Raw genomic sequence first — 18,831 nt, forward strand, 5'->3', positions numbered from 1 at the left:
AGGGATTGACTCTGTGTACACAAATTTGCAGAGGGACAATAGAGTTGAGGTTTGTTATTCTTCACCTCTATTTATTTATTTTATTTATTTATTTAAAACATTTTTGCTGTTAACAAGCATGTTACCTGTGGAGAGACAAATCCACAGTTCGAGAACAGCAAACTAAGCATCTCTGATGGTGTCTTCTAGACTGAGCCCCGTTGGGTAGATAGAAAGATTAACCTAAATAATCTATACAGAAGCCTGTGGAACCCCATAAAATTGGGTCCCTAATCCATGAACTATTGGAACTCATTTACAAAACTTTTCTTAAACATTAAGAAACTGGACAACAAGGAAATATCGGGACAGTCCCAATAAAATCGGGACGTCTGGTCACCCTACCCTGAACTCAGATACCTTGCATGAGCAAGAGCGATATGAAGATCTCGGTATGGTATTAGAAAGGGGAGAAGACATTTTTCCTTGGTTTCTGAAATCTGCAAAAAAAATTAATTGAAATATAAACTCTTTTGGATTTCTGACAAACAGATAAGGTGGGTGAGGTAATATCTTTTATCGGGCCAACTTCTGTTGGTGAGAGAGTTGCACAGAGCTCTTCTCCAGCTCTGTGCAAGCTTGGAAGCTTGTCTATCACCAACAGAAGTTAATCTAATAAAAGATATTACCTCACCACCTTGTGTGTCTCTATTATCCTGTGACCAACACGGCCACAACAACACTGCATATGACAAACAGATGTCATTATTATCATTACTAATGATGATCTTTCTCTTTTGGCTCTTGATCACATATGACTGTTTAAAAAGACAGTTGCTGAATGCTAATAATTCCAGTGCAAATAGGGAGTTTAGGAGTTATTTTTTTCTCTCATCCATGCCTGGATTCAGCTTGCAGTACTGCCTTATGTCTTTCTCTGCTCTCATATCAACATAGCAACCAACTAAGCAAACATGACTGGAAGTCAAGGAAGAGACAGTAATACAAAGGATTTAACCAAGATTTTTTTCTAGCCATGTTGCTCAAATGTACAGTAAGGAACAAAAGTCCCATATTCTCAAGAAAAATACCTGTTGTGGTAGCAGGACTGTATTAAATCACCTGGTTATGTGCAAAGTGGAACAGAATCATGTGAGAATCTGTGGTTGAAACCTTGAGACTCTTCCTGGGCTGTGGGGAGATTAGAATATTGTGGAATTGTTGATATCAATCTCAAATCAGAGTGGAGGATGCTTCACATTTAAATTACCACAGTCGTGGCGGTTAACTCATTGGGGAGTAGTGACCTTAAAGACGTAGCCTGCTGCCCTCCAATCTGTGGATAGAGCCCTGTGTATAGGGCGGCTCAAGCGATCAGAGAACTTGGAAGGGAGGGCAAATAGTGTACCAAAATATAAAAAGTGTTGTGTAGCGCGAGTAGAGGTCCGTCAAGGTGAAAGGATAAGCTAACTGCTTCATAAAGTGTAAATGTACAGCAGGGGTCGGCAACCTTTCAGAAGTGGTGTGCCGAGTCTTCATTTATTCACTCTAATTTAAGGTTTCGCGTGCCAGTAATACGTTTTAACATTTTTAGAAGGTCTCTTTCTAGAAGTCTATAATACATAACTAAACTATTGTTGTATGTAAAGTAAATAAGGTTTTTAAAATGTTTAAGAAGCGTCATTTAAAATTAAATTAAAATGCAGAGCCCCCCAGACCAGTGGCCAGGACCTGGGCAGTGTGAGTGCCACTGAAAATCAGCTCGCGTGCCGCCTTTGGCATGCGTGCCAATAAGGTTGCCTACCCCGATGTACAGTGTCACTGAAATTGAATGCAGCTACTCCTGGGAAAGATGGCAGCAGCCAAATAGCACATTGCACAACAGTGTAAGAGGTGAGCTTTTGCTTAAGAACACAAAGGCAAATCTCTCTTCTTATGGAAAGAATCAGGGGATCCTTAATGTTCATTCAGAGCAGACAGGACCTTGGATTTAAGAGAGACAGTCTCTCTCTCTCTCTCTCTCTCTCTCAACTTTGCAGTGATCTAAATGCATGGTTCCATAGAGTCTTAAGTATTTCAAACCTGATGCTTAGATCATTAAGATGTGATCTCTGGGCTAATGTAATATCCAGAAACTGTGGAACCTCCTTTGGGAAGATTAATGTACCAGTCCCATGATCGTGTTTCGGATGATGGATAAAAAAGATAATGTACTCTGAGTGCCTGGGGCCCTTCTTATTTATTTATTTAATATAATATATAACTCCTGTAGCAATTTAAACATATAAAGCATTATACAGGTAACCCATATTGGAATACGCAACCAAGCCTTAGTTATTGCAGTAAAGCAAAACATTTAGTTTGCATGGAAACCAGCCAATTATCATAAATGTATCTGACAAGGTGCTTGCAGAATTTTATATGACTTGGGCCAAATTGACCACAGGTATAGCCTAGTGAGATCAATGTTGGAATGTGAGAATGAATTTTGTTCCATTGGAATTTTTTGTTTGAATTTAAAATAGGAAATCTTAAATAATGTGCTTTGGAGTCTTCTGTCCTAGGAAGGGTGCAGGGAATTTACAATTAAAATAACATTCTGCAGCTCAAACTTGACAAAGGGTTTGAATTTTCTTCTGATCTTATGACTGCGTTATATTTGTTTCAAAATCAATAGAAGTTCATGAAGTACGCAGTGTTCCCCTGTTTGCTCAGGGCAGGCAGCCACTTCTGAACAAATTAGAAAAGGCAGTATATGAGGGGATAGGATTAGGCTGCCAAGTGATCGCTGAATCATTTCACTACATAAAGAATGAGTTCTATTGTCTAATCAACTTTTCTTTATAGAACGTGAGTTCACTTAGTGATAAATTGTTTTTACTGCGTGATGCTGCAAAACAAACTTGCTTTGATAATCACAGATATCACTTGTTCTACAATGTTTGTGTTGTGCAATAAAAACGTGCTGTAACATTTGAACACTTGCCTATAAGAAAAATACAGTGCGTGCGTAAGTTGCTATGTCTGAATCACAAGCTAAAGGTGCAGTACTAACTGGTGTATTCATCACAGGTTTTTAAAATCTGGGAAAATCAAACCAGTGATCCATGAAGGTATTGGTTGTAGAGCAGGGGTAGGCAACCTATGGCACGTGTGCCGAAGGCGGCATGCGAGCTGATTTTCAGTGGCACTCACACTGCCCGGGTCCTGGCCACCGGTCCGGGGGGCTCTGCATTTTAATTTAATTTTAAATGAAGCTTCTTAAACACCTTAAACCTTTTTTAAACACCTTATTTACTTTACATACAACAATAGTTTAGTTATATATTATAGACTTTTATAGAAAGAGAGCTTCTAAAAACGTTAAAATGTATTATTGGCACGCAAAACCTTAAATCAGAGTGAATAAATGAAGACTTGGCACAGCACTTCTGAAAGGTTGCCGACCCCTGGTATAGAGGCAAGTCCCAGTGCTCTGCTCATCAAACTGAAGGATTCTAATCACCCTACAGTGAGAGTTTCTCTTTGGTTGGTAGCGTGGACTGTATGCCTAGCAAAACATTTGCAGGGCAACTCCATGTAATAGCACCAATACCGGGTTTGAAAGAAATCTAGGTGCCGCCTTTTGCATTAGAAGCAAAATATATTGGGAGGGGAATTGAGGAGTAAATGGTAGAAAAATTATTCCTTTCTACACACTGAGGTATTTGAAATGTACATTTTAAAGTAGATTCTCCTAATTCAGTAATGGTAGCTGGGTATTTTACATGGAGTACACATTCAGTTCCTGTGGAGGTGGCAGTGCTGGGGCAGGAGAGGGAGTGGAATAGAAACGAAGGACATTGAGAATGGAAATGTAACCAAATTACACAGTTAACTAAAATCTGTCATAGATTCCTTTGGAAATGATTCAGAACTAAGAGGATGCGGGTGGGATGGACACGGGTTAGAATAGACTCCCTGGAACCATGGTTTCGATCCCATCAGGGTCAACTTGGCCCTTCATTCTTCTGTGGCACATAAATAGAATGTCACATAATTTGCTGTGGGCATGCATGTGTGTGTGCTTTCGGGTATGAAACTTTAACATCTGAGGTGTTTTGCCTGTGTTGCAAGGACATCAATGATTCTGTGGTACTCTTTAAAAGAATAGAGCTTTGTTCTGGTATCCATGGCCAACGTTTACTACTTCTCACTGTCGTATAGCATAATCTTTATCACCGAGGTGGCTGCACTTTGGTGGTACTGCATGATTACTATTTTTTATTAATTTTTTTATTGCCGAAACATTTAGAAACCCCAACTCACCATAATAGATATTGTAGAAACACATAACAAAAAGACCGTGCCTGCTCCAAAGAGCATAAATGTATATACTTTGAGATGGAAGATGCTACAGTATACAGTTGTAAACTAAGAATATGCTCTAGCTCTATACAATTATTTCAAGTTGCTATATGTAACGTTATAGTGAGGCAATGGTTAGAGGGCTTTTTAGTTTAGAATGTATTTTAGATTTGGAGGAGCAAGCCTTTTGTGTTGCCTTCGGTAACTCATAGTCATTACCACTATTGTCTTTTTAATGAAGACCTATAGAATAAAAAAACGAATATACAGTTAGATGGACTGGTAAAAGCCTAAGGAGAGAGAGAGAGGAGTCAAGATTGTAGAGAAACTGTAACATGAAATATATCTCAATTTATTAACTTTTACAATATTGCTGTTTTGTGTATCAATAAAGCATTTAAGATCAGCCTTGCAAAATCATGAAAACTTACCAACACAGACAAACAATCAACTGTACCTGCCTATCTCCATGAAGACAATACTTTTGTCATCTATCGAAAAAACAAAAATTTGTCATGGGTGAGTCAGATTTTGCAGAGCTGATCTTAAAGATACACAAGTCTGTGCATATAGATTGAGATTCTTTTTGTAAAGTGTATTTTGCAAACAAGAAGTGCCGCTATCTCATATTGATGAATAGATTTTTATTTATTTATTTATTTATTTAGACTTATGTCTACATGAGACCCTAGAAAGCTTGGCTGCAGCCATGATTTGTATATGATTTGTTTTTTTCTGGCTAGTACTTTTAATTTGTGAATTTTCTCTTTTGTGAATTTGGAAATCAGCCTTGTAATTTTATTAAACAAAATAATTTTAGAATTATTATATAATCATAAATGCCAATTTAAGATGCTAAACTCCATACTGACTTCGGGGTTCTGTAACATCCCTAGTGGACAGGATTCCTCACTGCACGTAATGGTTCATAATGGCAGTTGATGCTCAAACTGGCTCTCAGACTTGGCTGATGAGTTGACTGATCTTTTTGTGCTTCTGCAAAATGGTTCTCCAGGTCATATTGGGGTAGCTCACAGTACAGCTGCCTGAGCAGTGACTTCACATTAAGAAGTCCTTGTTCTGCTGCTGCTGTTTTATAACTTCTTTCATCAGCCCCCCAAAATAAAAAGTAAACTCTTCTTCCTCGGTTATCCAGTATCAACTAAAATAGCTAAGTTCTACGCTTGAGGCATCAGATAATTTGAGGGAATATTGCTGCTTTGATTTTATATACCACTTTTATTCCTTCACGATAAATTTCCCAGCAGTAGGCTCCCCTCCCCACAACAGTAGGAGGATCATGCTTATTTCCTCCCTCCCTTTCCCACCCCCCCACCCCCGCTGAATGGAAGTTTAATTTACTGTCATCTTATAGGTGCTCGGAGGCAAAGTAAAGAAACCAGGCAAACGAGGTCGTAAACCAGCCAAAATAGATTTGAAGGCAAAACTTGAGAGAAGTCGTCAGAGTGCGAGAGAATGCAGAGCGAGAAAGAAGCTGAGATACCAGTATCTGGAAGAGCTGGTATCAAGCAGAGAGAGAGCAATCTGTGCACTTAGAGAAGAGCTGGAAATGGTAAGGAATTTTCTTCTAAACTAAACCTGAGTTTGGGCTAGATCCTGCTCTTATTGAAGTCATTGAGAGTTTTGCTATTGACTTAAATGAAAGCACGATTAGGTCATACGATGTCAAAATCACAAGAACAAATATGTTAAGTGCTTGCTTGGTTTGCATGTTGAATATGATCCTGGTATAAGAAGAGGTTTACAAGATTAGTCATATTTGTACTAGATATAGGTAAGCAAGGTGACTGCTGTGCATGAGTTTGTCATCTTAAAGTCTTATTTCTTATATCTGGGAAAGCGTCTGATTTCAAAGGCTGGGAAGGGGCATACTGAAATATTGATTTGTAGAGTCATCTGTAGTTTGTAGACATGTTCAGCCAGCCTTTGCTTTTGTGCATGTAGCTGACTCTCCATGCACAAAATAGTATTTGTATGTGTAGATTGTGTAGTTGGTTGCTCAGCTGTCCAGTTCTCATTGTGTGCACAAAATGGGTGTATGTACACTTTTGCAGGCACAGTAAGTTGGTGGGCAAAAGTGAGCTTGAAAAATTGAGGCATTGGTTGGAAATTTAGTCTTTGTTAGGCTGTGTTCTGAGCTACCCAAAGTAATCAACTTTGTTTAAGAATCAGTTGATAGTTAAACAACAATCCTTTACTTTCTCTTCTTTGATTGGTAGCTTTTATTTATAGTTTAACCAGTAGAGGTGAGGTTGGTAACCTCTATTTTCCCATCCCTCTGTCCCTCAAAACCAAAACAGTTTGTATGTTTTGTAGCCCATTAATGAGGAAGTTTTAATCAGTTATGCTGTGGCTGAAAGGAAGGGAAGCGTCCCATAATTCTGGCTTGCAGAGTACCAGAAAAGAGCTCTTGAGTATCCACCAGCATTAGATTGATGTGAAATCATTGTTTTAAAAGGTGCTGAGCTGGAAGAGTATTCTGCCTATTGACATGCCAGTAAATGCACACCGTGTTCCTTACAGTTAAATAATTACTGTATTGTAGTATGTAGCACTGCCACCAGTAGTAGTTTTATTAACTGAAGCAAGATTTACTCAGGCCAGGTATGCAATCACGGACACATGCTTGACTCATCAGCAATCATGTAAAAGGCTCCAGCCTAGTAAATGTAGACCTTAAATGAAGATACCAGAAGGTAAAGATTACAGCTTTGTTTTGTCTGCTAATGTGATCTTGCCAGTTTGTTAGTGCTTAATGTGTTTGCATATTTCAGTACAAGCAGTGGTGCATGGCAATGGACCAAGGGAAAATCCCCTCTGAAATAAAAGCCTTGCTAACTGGAGAGGAGCAAAGCAAAGCACAGCAGAACTCAACCAAACTTGCCAAGGCTGGGAAGACAGAAACACACAGTAACAATCCCTGTAAGTATCATGCCTGTAATAACAAAATAGGAACTGAGTCTTTCTTCGTGTAGGAGTGCCATGGTGGTAGGCAGATGCATATGGATGTGTTCTCATACACAAATGATCAATTGTAGCATTGAGACAAAGGGTTTAGTGGGATGTATAAAGACTTTATGTGATATTTACATAAACAAGTACAACACATGCTGTTGTAGTAGCTGCAAAGCTGGGTGATAATTTTCAAGAGAAATTGACACGTTTCAGAGCAGAAGATGTTTTTCCTATGATGAGATATTAAACATTTGACCTGTTCTGTAGAATGAAAGCAGGAGAAGGGAAACAGCAACTTTTAACAAATTCTATCTTAGCAAAAGTTAAATGGAATTTCATGGGCCAAAGAAAAGGCACTTTATAAGAGTGAAGGCTTTTCCCCTGCTGAATATCAAAGGCCTGCTGCAAATAATGGAGTTGTGAGAACTTCCCAAAGAAAAGGTAGTGAGAATTCTTTCTAATGAAGCATTTTAGGCTACCTAAGTAAAAGGGCTGTTATCAGCATGCTTTTTGTGTACTGAGGTTATAAAGACATAAGAACATAAGAATGGCTCTACTGGGTCAGACCAAAGGTCCGTCTTCCGACAGTGGCCAATGCGAGGTGCCCCAGAGGGAATGAACAGAACAGATAATCATCAAGTGATCCATCCCCTGTCACTCATTCCCAGCTTCTGGCAAACAGAGGCTAGGGACACCATTCCTGCCCATCCTGGCTAATAGCCATTGATAAGACATATCCTCCATTAATTTATCTAGTTCTTTTTTGAACCCTGTTATAGTCTTGGCCTTCACAACAGCCTCTGGCAAGGAGTTCCACAGGCTGACTGTGCGTTGTGGGAAGAAATACTTCCTTTTATTTGTTTTAAACCTGCTGCCTATTAATTTCATTTGGTGACCCCCTAGTTCTTGTGTTATGAGAAGTAGTAAACAACACTTCCTTATCTACTTTCTCTACACCAGTCATGATTTTATAGACCTCAATCATATCTCCCCTTAGCCGTCTCTTTTCCAAGCTGAAAAGTCCCAGTCTTATTCATCTCTCCTCATACGGAAACCATTCCATACCCCTAATAATTTTTGTTGCCCTTTTCTGAAACTTTTCCAATTCCAATATATCTTTTTTGAGATGGGGTGACCACATCTGCACCCAGTATTCAAGATGTGAGCGAACCATGGATTTGTATAGAGTCAACATGATATTTTCTGTCCTATTATCTATCCCTTTCTTAATTATTCCCAGCATTCTGTTCGCTTTTTTGACTGCCGCTCCACATTGAGTGGATGTTTTCAGAGAACTATCCACAATGACTCCAAGATCTCTTTCTTGAGTGGTAACAGCTAATTTAGATCCCATCATTTTATATCTATAGCTGGGATTATGCTTTCCAATGTGCATTACTTTGCATTTATCAACATCTGCCATTTTGTTGCCCAGTTTTGAGAGATCCTTTTGTAGCTCTTCATAGTCTGCCTGGGTCTTAACTATCCTTAGTAATTTTGTATCATCTGCAAATTTTGCCACCTCACCGTTTACCCCTTTTTCCAGATCATTTATGAATATGTTGAATAGGACTGGTCCCAGAACAGACGTCTGGGGGACACCACTATTTACCTCTCTCCATTCTGAAAACTGACCATTTATACCTACGCTTTGTTTCCTATCTTTTACCAGTTACCAATCCATGAGAGCACCTTCCCTCTTATCCAGTGGCAGCTTACTTTGCGTTAATGCCTTTGGTGAGGGACCTTGTCAAAGGCTTTCTGAAAATCTAAGTGCACTGTATCCACTGGATCTCCTGGGTTCACAGGCTTGTTGACCCCCTCAAAGAGTTCTAGTAGATTGGTGAGGCATGATTTCCCTTTACTAAAACCATGTTGACTCTTCCTCAACAAATTGTGTTCATCTATATGTCTGACAATATTGTTCTTTAGTATAGTTTCAACCCGTTTCAGGCACCCCTCTCACAAGACTATACTGAGACAAGAAGTGCACTATCGTCTTCATTTAGGAGCAATAAAGCCAGTCCATCTCCTCACATGGGGAAAGGGTTTTACTCAAAGTATTTCCTCGTGCCATAGAAGGACATGGGGTGGTGATGGATCTTGGATCTAAGACTACTGAACAAATTTGTAAAGTCTCAGAAGTTCAGGATAGTGACTCTGGCAGCTATAATTCCTTATCTAGGGGCTGGAGATTGGTTTTTGGCCCTCAACCTACAGGTCACCTATTTCTGTATAGTGATACACTACCCTCCCCACAGGAAATTACCTGCGTTTTACCATGGGCCAGGATAATTTTCAATACTGAGTACATCCCTGTTCTCAAAGATTCTAGCTGCTTACCTTTGGTGGGAAACTATTTTAGTCTTTCTATATTTGAACAATTGGCTACTCAGGGCTGACCTTATGAAGCAGTACTGACTTGTATCCTGATGGCCCTCTCTCTTTTCCAGGAATTGGGTCTTCAGCTAAATATTAAAAAAAATCCATATTAGCACCTGTACAGAGAATACAATTCTTAGGGGCGTACTTGGATTAGTTGGCAGCCAGGGCTTACCTTCCCACAGACAGATTCATAACTGTGTCTGATCTGGTTGGTCGGGACCATTCAAGGAAGCCCCTGTACTGTTTACAGCTCCTAGATCATATGGCTGATTGCACCTTTGTGACTGAGCATGCAAGATTACGCCTCTGCTGCTTCCAGGGCTGGCTCAGAAGGACCTATTCATCAACCTGACGCAGCCTGAACAAACAGGTCACGGTTCCCCTCCAGTTGAAGAACTCCTTAGATTGGTGCAAAAATCAACTCGGTGTCTGTGCAGACATCCCTTTCATTGCCATGGTCCAACAATAATTGTGAATGGATGCATCACTATTGGCTTGGGGAGCATACCTGAATGGCCTGAGAAACCAGTCTCCATATCAACCTGTTGGAATTCAGGGCAGTCAGGGATCCCTGCCTTCAGTTCCTACCCCTCATTGGGGCAAATCTATCAGGATCATGACAGACAATGTGGCTTACATGTTTTATATCAGCAAACAGGGAGGAGCAAGATCCCCCACCCTGTGCGCTGATGCTATAAATTTATGGAACTGGTATATAGTCCATCAGATTCAGATCTCAGCCGTTTACTCTCCTGGAGTCCAGAATGTCATAGCCCATGTGCTCAGAAGAGCTTCTCCCGAGACTATGAATGGGAGTCGGACTTCCATGCATTCGCTCCAATACTGCTAATATTAAGAGTGATGAACAAGATCAGACAGAACAAGACTAAGCTTATTTTTATAGTACTGACATGGCTGAGCCAAGCTTGGTATCCTTACCTGCTTCACCTGTGTGTCCATCTGGTGTTCAAGCTTCCAACCACTCCTCATCTCCTCTCCCAGGATGCAAGTCATGTGCTTCACCCCAACCTAGGAGTCCTCCGCCTCTGAGCATGGCTTTTATGTGGTTTATAGGATTGGAGTCCACCTGCTCAACAGAGATACCACAAGTATTACTAAACAGCAGAATGGCGTCAACTCGAATAACTTATCTTCAGAAATGGAAAAGATCCAACCAGTGGTGTCACCATCGCCGACTTGTGCCGGTGTCACCATCGCCGACTTGTGCCTACATCTGCCTTGTTCACAGCCATACTGGATTACCTGCAGACTTAAAGAAATCAGGGTTATCAATTAGCTTGATTAAGGTTCACCTGGCTGCAATATCAGCATTTCATCCTTCACTAGAAGGACTTTCCATATTTACCTACCTTGTGCCCTCAAGATTTTGAGGAGCTTCTACCTCCGGATTAAGGATCCCACTCCAACTTGGGTTCTCAAATATCTCATAAGACCTCCATTTGAACCTGTGGCAACCTACTCCTTACTTCATTTATCTATGAAGAAGGTCTTTTCTAGTAGCTATCACGTTGGCCTGTAGGGTTGGGGAAATTGAGGCCTTGATGGCAGCCCTCCACCCCCATTTACCTAAAGTGCTATTGGATTTTCATCTTACCCAGTCTATTCATCTACTGGTGTTTTTCCCAAAACCACATAAGTCTCAGCTGGAGACCTGCTTTCATACCTTAGAGGTTAGATGGGCATTAGCCTTCTATCTAGGTAGGAGCTAGCAATTTTGGAAATCACCTAGACTGTTTGTCTCCATTGCTGAGAGATCCAAGGGATTCTCAGTCTCCACCCAGAGACTTTCAAGATGGATCTCTGGGTGTATTGTAACTTGCTATGACACAGCGGGTGCTCTGTCCACCCTGGGGATAATAGCACACTCTACGAGATCAGAAGCAACACCCACAGCTTTATTCAAAATCATTCCAATGTCTGAGATATGTAGAGCTGCTATGTGGGCCTCAGTGCATGCTTTTTCTAAGTATTATGCCTTGATCCATGCTGCCAGATTGGATGTGGCGCTTGTAATGCGGTACTGTCTTCAGTCGTGGACTCCATTCTGAAGCTCGCTTCCTCCTTCCTCTGGGAATACTACTTGGGAGTCACCTGAAGTGAAGCATCCACAGAGACACTACTTTAAGAAGAAGAAGAGGTGACTCACCCTGTACAGTAATTGTAGTTCTTCCACTACCTGCCCTCCTTCTCTTCTGATTTGGACAGTTCTTTGTTTGATGTTCAGATAGAGAAGGAACTGCTGAGGGTGGTTTGCCTGTTCAGCCCTATATATCCTCGTTGTCCAGTGTGAGGTTGTATGGATAGCTGAATAGACACTGCTCAGGGTGGATAAAAATCAATGATTCTTAACAAAAAATAAAAATCTATTTTATTTAAATCAGATTTTTTTGATAAAATACTTTTTGAGGAAAAAACCTATCTAAAGATAGTTTTAATTAAGATACATTATAGTTCAAAGATATCATAGAATAGGGATTATAAAATCTAATTCTATAGTATCAGACAATATATTCATGTAACGGTTAAGAAAAGTTTTATAAATGAGTTCCAATAGTCCATGGATTAGGGACCTAATCTTATGGAGTTCCATGGGCTTCTGTATAGATTATTCAGATTAATCTTTCTATCTACCTAATGGGACTCAGTGCTCAGTCTAGATGATACCAACAGAGATGCTTAGTTTTGCAGTTCTCAAACTGTGGATTTGTGTCTCCAGAGATAACATGGTTGTTAACAGCAAAAATGTTTTAAAATAAATAAATAATATATAAAGGTGAGAAATAACAGATCTCAACCCTCTTGTCCCTCTGCAAATTTGTGTACACAGAGTCAATCCCTTACCTCTCTCTAAAAGTGAAAAGTTTCAGAAAGCTCAATGAATAGAAGATTGTTGGGGACGGAATAGATCTGGACAAGGAGAAGAAGTCTGGAGATAAATGTGAGAAGGGAGGGACAGGCATTAGAAACAAAAATGAAACTGTTTGAGCAGCATATTCCAGAAGTCTTGAGGTCTTTCTGAGTGTAGCCTTCATTGATTTGAGATCTGCCATACCATTCTCTCACTAAAAGGGAAAACCTATAATGGCAGCAGGCCATAAAAGAAACCCAGTTTGGGAATAAGAACCATTCAAGAACTATATGTTTGCTTCTGATGTTTAAAGAAAGTCACACCAGTGAACTGGTGGAAGTCACTTAAACACTTGGATTCAGAGACTGTCAAAGTGATAATCTCACTTTTAACAGCAGTAGCTTCTTCTGCCAGTGTAGAAAGAATATTTTCTTCCTTTGGACTAATTCATTCCAAATTGAGAAATCGTTTGGGACCTGAAAAAGCAGGAAAGCTTGTTTTTTCTTTTCCAGATTATGAGCAAACAGGAAAATGAAGGTGAAAGACGACTGAGTTATCTGCAGAAGCCAATATTTTAAGTTTCTCATGTTGACCTAGCTGACAGAGTCGATTTAATTTTTGGGTTTTTTTAAAAAATATTTCATTACACCTCCTTCTCTCCCTCCATCCATTTTTAATTATTTCATTATGGTAGCTCATTTGAAGGTTTCTTGCACAATAAATTTGTTTTATTGGGGGGAAACAGGAGTTGGAATTGCCACCCTGTCCTAAATATAGAGGGAAGAGTAGCATAAAATCCCTCCTTGGCCGCTGTACTGAATCGCCTTACCTGTAAGGGGTTAAGCAGTTCAAATAACTTAGTTGGCACCTGACCAGAAGGACCAATGAGGAAAGAAGATACTTTCAAATCTGGGGGGAAAGGATTTGTTTGTCATTCTCTTTTGTTATTCCCTCTCCGGACGGAGGGAGTAGCCACGCAGGTACAATATCTCCTGAAAATATACCTGGAATAATCCATCTAAAACCACAGAAATTGTAAGTAGGGCAAGGAAAATGCGTTAGGTTATCTTTTGTTTTGGGCTTGTGAATTTTCCTATGCTACAAAGGCAGTTTTATTCCTGTTTTTGTAACTGTGAAGCTGAGCCCAGAGGGGAATCCTCTGTGTTTTAAATCTTTTTATTACCCTGTAAAGTTACCTTCCATCCTGATGTTGCAGGTGTGATTCTTCTACTTTTTTCTTTATAATAAAGTTCTTTTAAGTTCTTTTAAGAACCTGATTGATTTCAGTGTCCTGAAGACAAAGGGTCTGGTCTGTGTTCACATTGCTAAGGCAATTGGTTGGTATATTATTCTCAAGCCTCCCCAGGAAAGGGGGCGAAGGGGTTTGGGGGGATATTTTGGGGAAATAGGGATTCCAAGTGACCCTTCCCTGAATTTTTGTGTAAATCACTTGGTGGTGGCAGCAATACCATCCAAGGACAAGGAAAGGAATTTGTGCCTTGGGGAAGTTTTAACCTAAGCTGGTAGAATATAAATTTAGGGGGTCTTTCATGTGGGTCCCCACATCTGCACCCCAGAGTTCAATATGTGTGTGGAGGGAGAAACCCTGACACACCCCCACCTTAAATTTCCCATCATGGTGAGCATCGGCTTCCGCATTTGCTGCCCTTCACCTCATTAATGGATGTGGCTTTCTGGATTAGCCAGCCATTGATCTTCTAGGAACCTGTTGTCTAAGATGCCGGTCCACAGTCATCTGGCACATATAGTGTATTTGTGTTCTCATACTGTTGTTTTGGGTGGGATAAAATGGTTATAGAATTAGGTAAAGGAAATATGTTATAGCCTATGTCATGACCATGATCTGTAATAGAGTTGTCTATGCTGCAAACCAAAAAATGTGTAGGCACACAGGTGCTGCTGTATGTATCAGACAGCTGTATGCTGGCATAGCTAGACAGTTAGTAAAGATGGTCCAAACAGCAGTCTATTTGGTATCCTCCTGGCTTGCCTCAGATGCTGAAGTTCAATAACAAACCATTGTGATTCAGGAATCACTGTATGAAATTCTATGGCCTGTGTTATGCAGGAAGTCAAACTAGATTATAAATGTTTCTCTCACCTTAAAATCTGTTAATCTTCATGAGCCCTTCATTTTGGGGCTCATTAAATTCATCAGCTCCACTTGGAAACTGGTGTTTTAAAACTAATCTTATTCTTGCACACACGGTACCCTGTGCCTGTGGATCTTGTCTGTACACAAAACAGCTCCCAGAACTGCTCCTCAATAAAGAACAAATCTGGTCCTTCAAGTCGGGATGCCATCCAGTTCACTAGATAATAAAGTGACTCTCCTCCATAATTCCTGTCAGGTGTTTGGAAGAGGTGTTTGACCCTCTCTCCCTGTCCCTCTTCCCTTTCTACCATTGTAGCTATAGCCATGCAGGCAGCTGGCTATCTCCTGGAGAGATTGAAGGAGAAGGGGAGAGCATCTCATATCCCCACCTATCACAAAAGAAATCTAAAAGTCAGTTAGGACTTTAGGCCCATTGGGGAGAGTGTGGGTATGGGGATAGAAATTATCCAAAGACTTCCCAAAACCTTGTTAGGTGAACCCTAGCACTTCTTGGATTTGTAACAAAACCCAGCACTTAATTTCCGTGCACTGCTGTTCTGCCCTGTTTTGTATGTGCATGAAGTAGATAGGAAGGACCTGATTCCCTGTTATATTCCACCAGTATTATGCTAATGAACTCAGGTGATTCTAATGAAATTATACAGGTGTTCTGTTGGAGTAAAGCGGTGGTGAATCAGGTCCATGGAGTTCTGAGATAATTGTAAGAAAAAACCCCACTGTAAATCTTTCCCTTTTTCATTCCAGATATTTATTTGATGTATGAAATCATGAAAAATGTGAGGGGATGGATTTGGTATCTCTGCCACTTCACAGAGAACATTTTGGCTAATTATATATTTTTTAAGACCCATCAGTCATGGTTTGCTTTCATAACTGGATAATAAGAAGTGTTCACCGAGGAATCTGGATTTCATGAAGTGCTTTTCAAAAGAATTTTATAACCTACACGTAGTTATTAAAATGTATTAGATTTCAAAAGGCTTTTCTTTTTCTTGACAGCTGAAACCATGACTTTGTGTAGAAGAGTCCTTGTGATTATGATTGATTTTCTTTTTCAGGGTGAAAGTTGTTCAGCTGATATGGAAGTCATCGGTGAATCCAATCCTGCTTGGCATCCCATGAAAGAATGGAGAAAATTTTGCTTCAGAGTTCTGTTTGCTGTCTGTTCTGTGTGATCTTTTAAATTGTTACACCACAAAAATCAGTGTTAATATCACCATAAAGAGGTTGACACTAGCCCACAAATGTATAGAAATTCAGAGGTAAGGCTGAAATTCGATTTTAACCGATGCATGCTTAAGTATTGTAGCATATGTGACATGTAAGATCATCTGATATCGATACCCCTTCCGTAGGGAGGGTGAAGAGAAAATTTCAGCCTTAACACTAAATTTCCGTCTTGTTAATACTATGTAATGTTCTCTTGGTTTTGGCTTTTTGTATAATCTAATTTGTTTATTACTTTTTGTGGTGGTTACTTCGGGGGCAGGAGGGCTTTTAATCTGCAGGAAGATATGAGGCCTCATGCTCCTGATATTGCATCAGCAGACCAAGATCAAGTTGAATTTGTGTTTGTCGTATGCATATGTGGCATACATTGTAACATCTGCCTTTAACCATTCCTGCAGAAGTTGTTAATATGTATTAGTGATACTGTCATTTGCATTGCTGTTCTCTGTCTTGTCTCCTTTAAATTGTGACTAGAAAATATTAAGAGCCTTATTTCTTTACTAATGAATTGCAGCAACCTCATTTTTTTAAAAAGAAACACTGGTTTTCAGTTACTTTTGAAGTCACTGAACTTACAGTGGGCCTGATCCCTAGTCAATGGAAGCTTTTCCTGGATAGAATGAAGGAGTAAACCCACTTGGTCTTATGTTCCCCTTTAACTCAAGACTAGCTTTAATTAATTACACTGACAATGTTAACTATGGCTTCAAGCCATAGTTCTTGCATACATAGGCTTGGCAGAATTCGATTTTTTTTTTATATAATATTGATGTGTATTTGTAAGTGTTTTTTCCTACTTTAGTGATATTTTTTACAGGTGTGCAAAATTATGGGTTTTAAGCATTTTTTTATTTCTATAGAATTAAATATTGACAATTGCAGGAAATTATGGGGGTGGGTCAGAAAATGGGGGTGAGGGGAGATCATAATCAAGAGTAGACATAGAGAATCAAAAAGTTAAAGCTTCATAGCCATTAAAATAAATTGTCAACAACATATGTTGAAATATACAAAATAAATATCTTTAAATCAAACCCTGATAAGAAAAATGCTGCTTGAGAACTTACTTTGCTTATCTGTAAATTTCAGTTATCAATGGAAATATTTTTTTCATATGTTTGTGTATGGTAAAATTGATATTTACAGACAATTGACCAATAAAAATCAAATCCTTCCAAGCTTATGTATATGCCATGTTGTCTTTGGGTGGGGGATATAACAAAGTGAGGGTGGAAAATGCTGACCAACCGTTAGCAACAGTGGAGCTAAGTGGCGCTCTGGTAAAGTAAGATTCCATTCTGGGACAAGAGGCTATAAGTGGATTGCAAAATGTATGTTTCAATGAACCAGCATGTTTGAAGTAAAGATCATCTTGGTATGGATGATGGTTTCTCCATTCAATCCTTCCTCCCTGGAAACTGGCAAATAGTTTGATTTAAAAATACGTGGTGCTGGCCAAAGCAATGGTTTACCATTGGTGTCCTATAGCTTTGCAATCTAGATTGATGGGAAAAGCTATGGAATGTTCCTAATACCTGCTGTTGTGAGAACGCTTCTCTCTGACCCTTTTCTCCACATATAAATCTTCCTGTCTATGTCTAGGCTGCTGGATTGGTTTTCAGTTTTTGTTTGTTGGGCAGTACTTGGAATTTCCCCATGTGCCTTATCTCTGCCGCCAGGGCTGTCCCTAGCCATTTTGGTGCCCTATGCAGCCCCCTCCGCCCCCCCCGCAGGGGTGTGTGTGTGTGTGGCCTCAGGCGTCCATGGGGGGAGGAGGGGCTGGCCCCAGGCCTCTGCAGAGGGGCAGGAGCAGGCTTGGGGGCCAGGGGGGAAACCACCCCCCAGCATGAGCCAGCGGAGTGGGTTGGGGCCGGGTCGCTTCACTTCCTGCTGCCTGTTGATTGCAGGCGGGCTCGACCCCGCACTCACGGGGCAGCAGGAAGTGGAGTGACCCAGCCCGCTCTGCTCTGCTCCCTTGGCTCCCAGCCTTGGGGCTTGGGGGGTTCGGGGGAACCGCCCCCCAGCACTCACCGGCAGCGCGGCTGGGAGCCGGCAGCGCAGAGCAGGTTGGGGCCGGGTTGCTCCACTTACCGCCGCCCCGTGTGTGCAGACCCAACCCCTACTGCAGTCCTCAGGGGAAGGGGTGGAGTGGGGGCGGGGCTGGGGCCGAGCAGAGGCGGGGGCCATGGGGAAGAGGCGGAGCAGGAGCTGGAGCAGCACACAGCTGCGTACTTTGCGTATGGGTAAGGATGGCCTTGTCCCCCTCCCCCCCCAAGCCCTTCTGTAACACTTCTTCCCCTGGCTATGACACTCCTTGCCCCTTTGACTGAGTAGGCCTGATCTTAGCTCCCATCAGAAGCTGTCATGTCTCTCTGAATGTCAGTTCTCTGGCATTACTTGAAAACACTTGGCTTACTGATTACACTTTGAGGAAGGTAAAACACCACTAGCCTATAATAACTGTACAGAAGTTAAAAGCATTATTAGGTGTTTGAAATCTTCTGGGCACACTTTAAACATTTCTGTCTCTTGCAAATTTGTGGGTCTTTTTTTAGCATTCTAGGATTTGGATTATGCTGGTTTACGTGTTCCTTAAACTCCTGTGTTGCCCACTTCAAGCTTTGTCAGTAGTGAAAAGTGGTACTAAGGCCTTGTCTACACTGGCACTTTACAGCGCTGCAACTTTCTCGCTCCTGGGGTGTGTAAAAACACCCCCCTGAGTGCAGCAAGTTTCAGTGCTGTAACGTGCCAGTGTAGACAGTGCCCCAGCGCTGGGAGCGCTGCCGCGGCAGTGCTTTAGCATTGCTAGTGAAGACGTGCCCTAAGACAGAACGCTAAATGGTCTGATCTATATCGGTAAAACTCCTGTTGAAGCCAAAGGAAAATGCACTTGTGTGAGAAGTATTTG

The 18,831-nt window shown here is 40.8% G+C and overlaps 1 protein-coding gene across 1 annotated transcript in view; it reads left to right on the forward strand.

Annotated features, from left to right (window-relative positions):
- The window catches only part of CREBL2 (cAMP responsive element binding protein like 2), a 37,103-nt gene extending 19,579 nt beyond the window's left edge, over positions 1-17,524 (forward strand). The window contains exons 2-4 of the mRNA XM_034784452.1: positions 5,702-5,899; positions 7,122-7,269; positions 15,752-17,524. Of these exons, the coding sequence (XP_034640343.1) occupies positions 5,702-5,899; positions 7,122-7,269; positions 15,752-15,756 (351 nt within the window). The 3' untranslated portion in view covers positions 15,757-17,524. The remainder of the gene's footprint in view (positions 1-5,701; positions 5,900-7,121; positions 7,270-15,751) is intronic.
- The last annotated feature ends 1,307 nt before the right edge of the window (positions 17,525-18,831 follow it).

This window comes from Trachemys scripta, chromosome 1, assembly GCF_013100865.1.
Source record: "Trachemys scripta elegans isolate TJP31775 chromosome 1, CAS_Tse_1.0, whole genome shotgun sequence".
Lineage (NCBI taxonomy): Eukaryota > Metazoa > Chordata > Testudines > Emydidae > Trachemys > Trachemys scripta.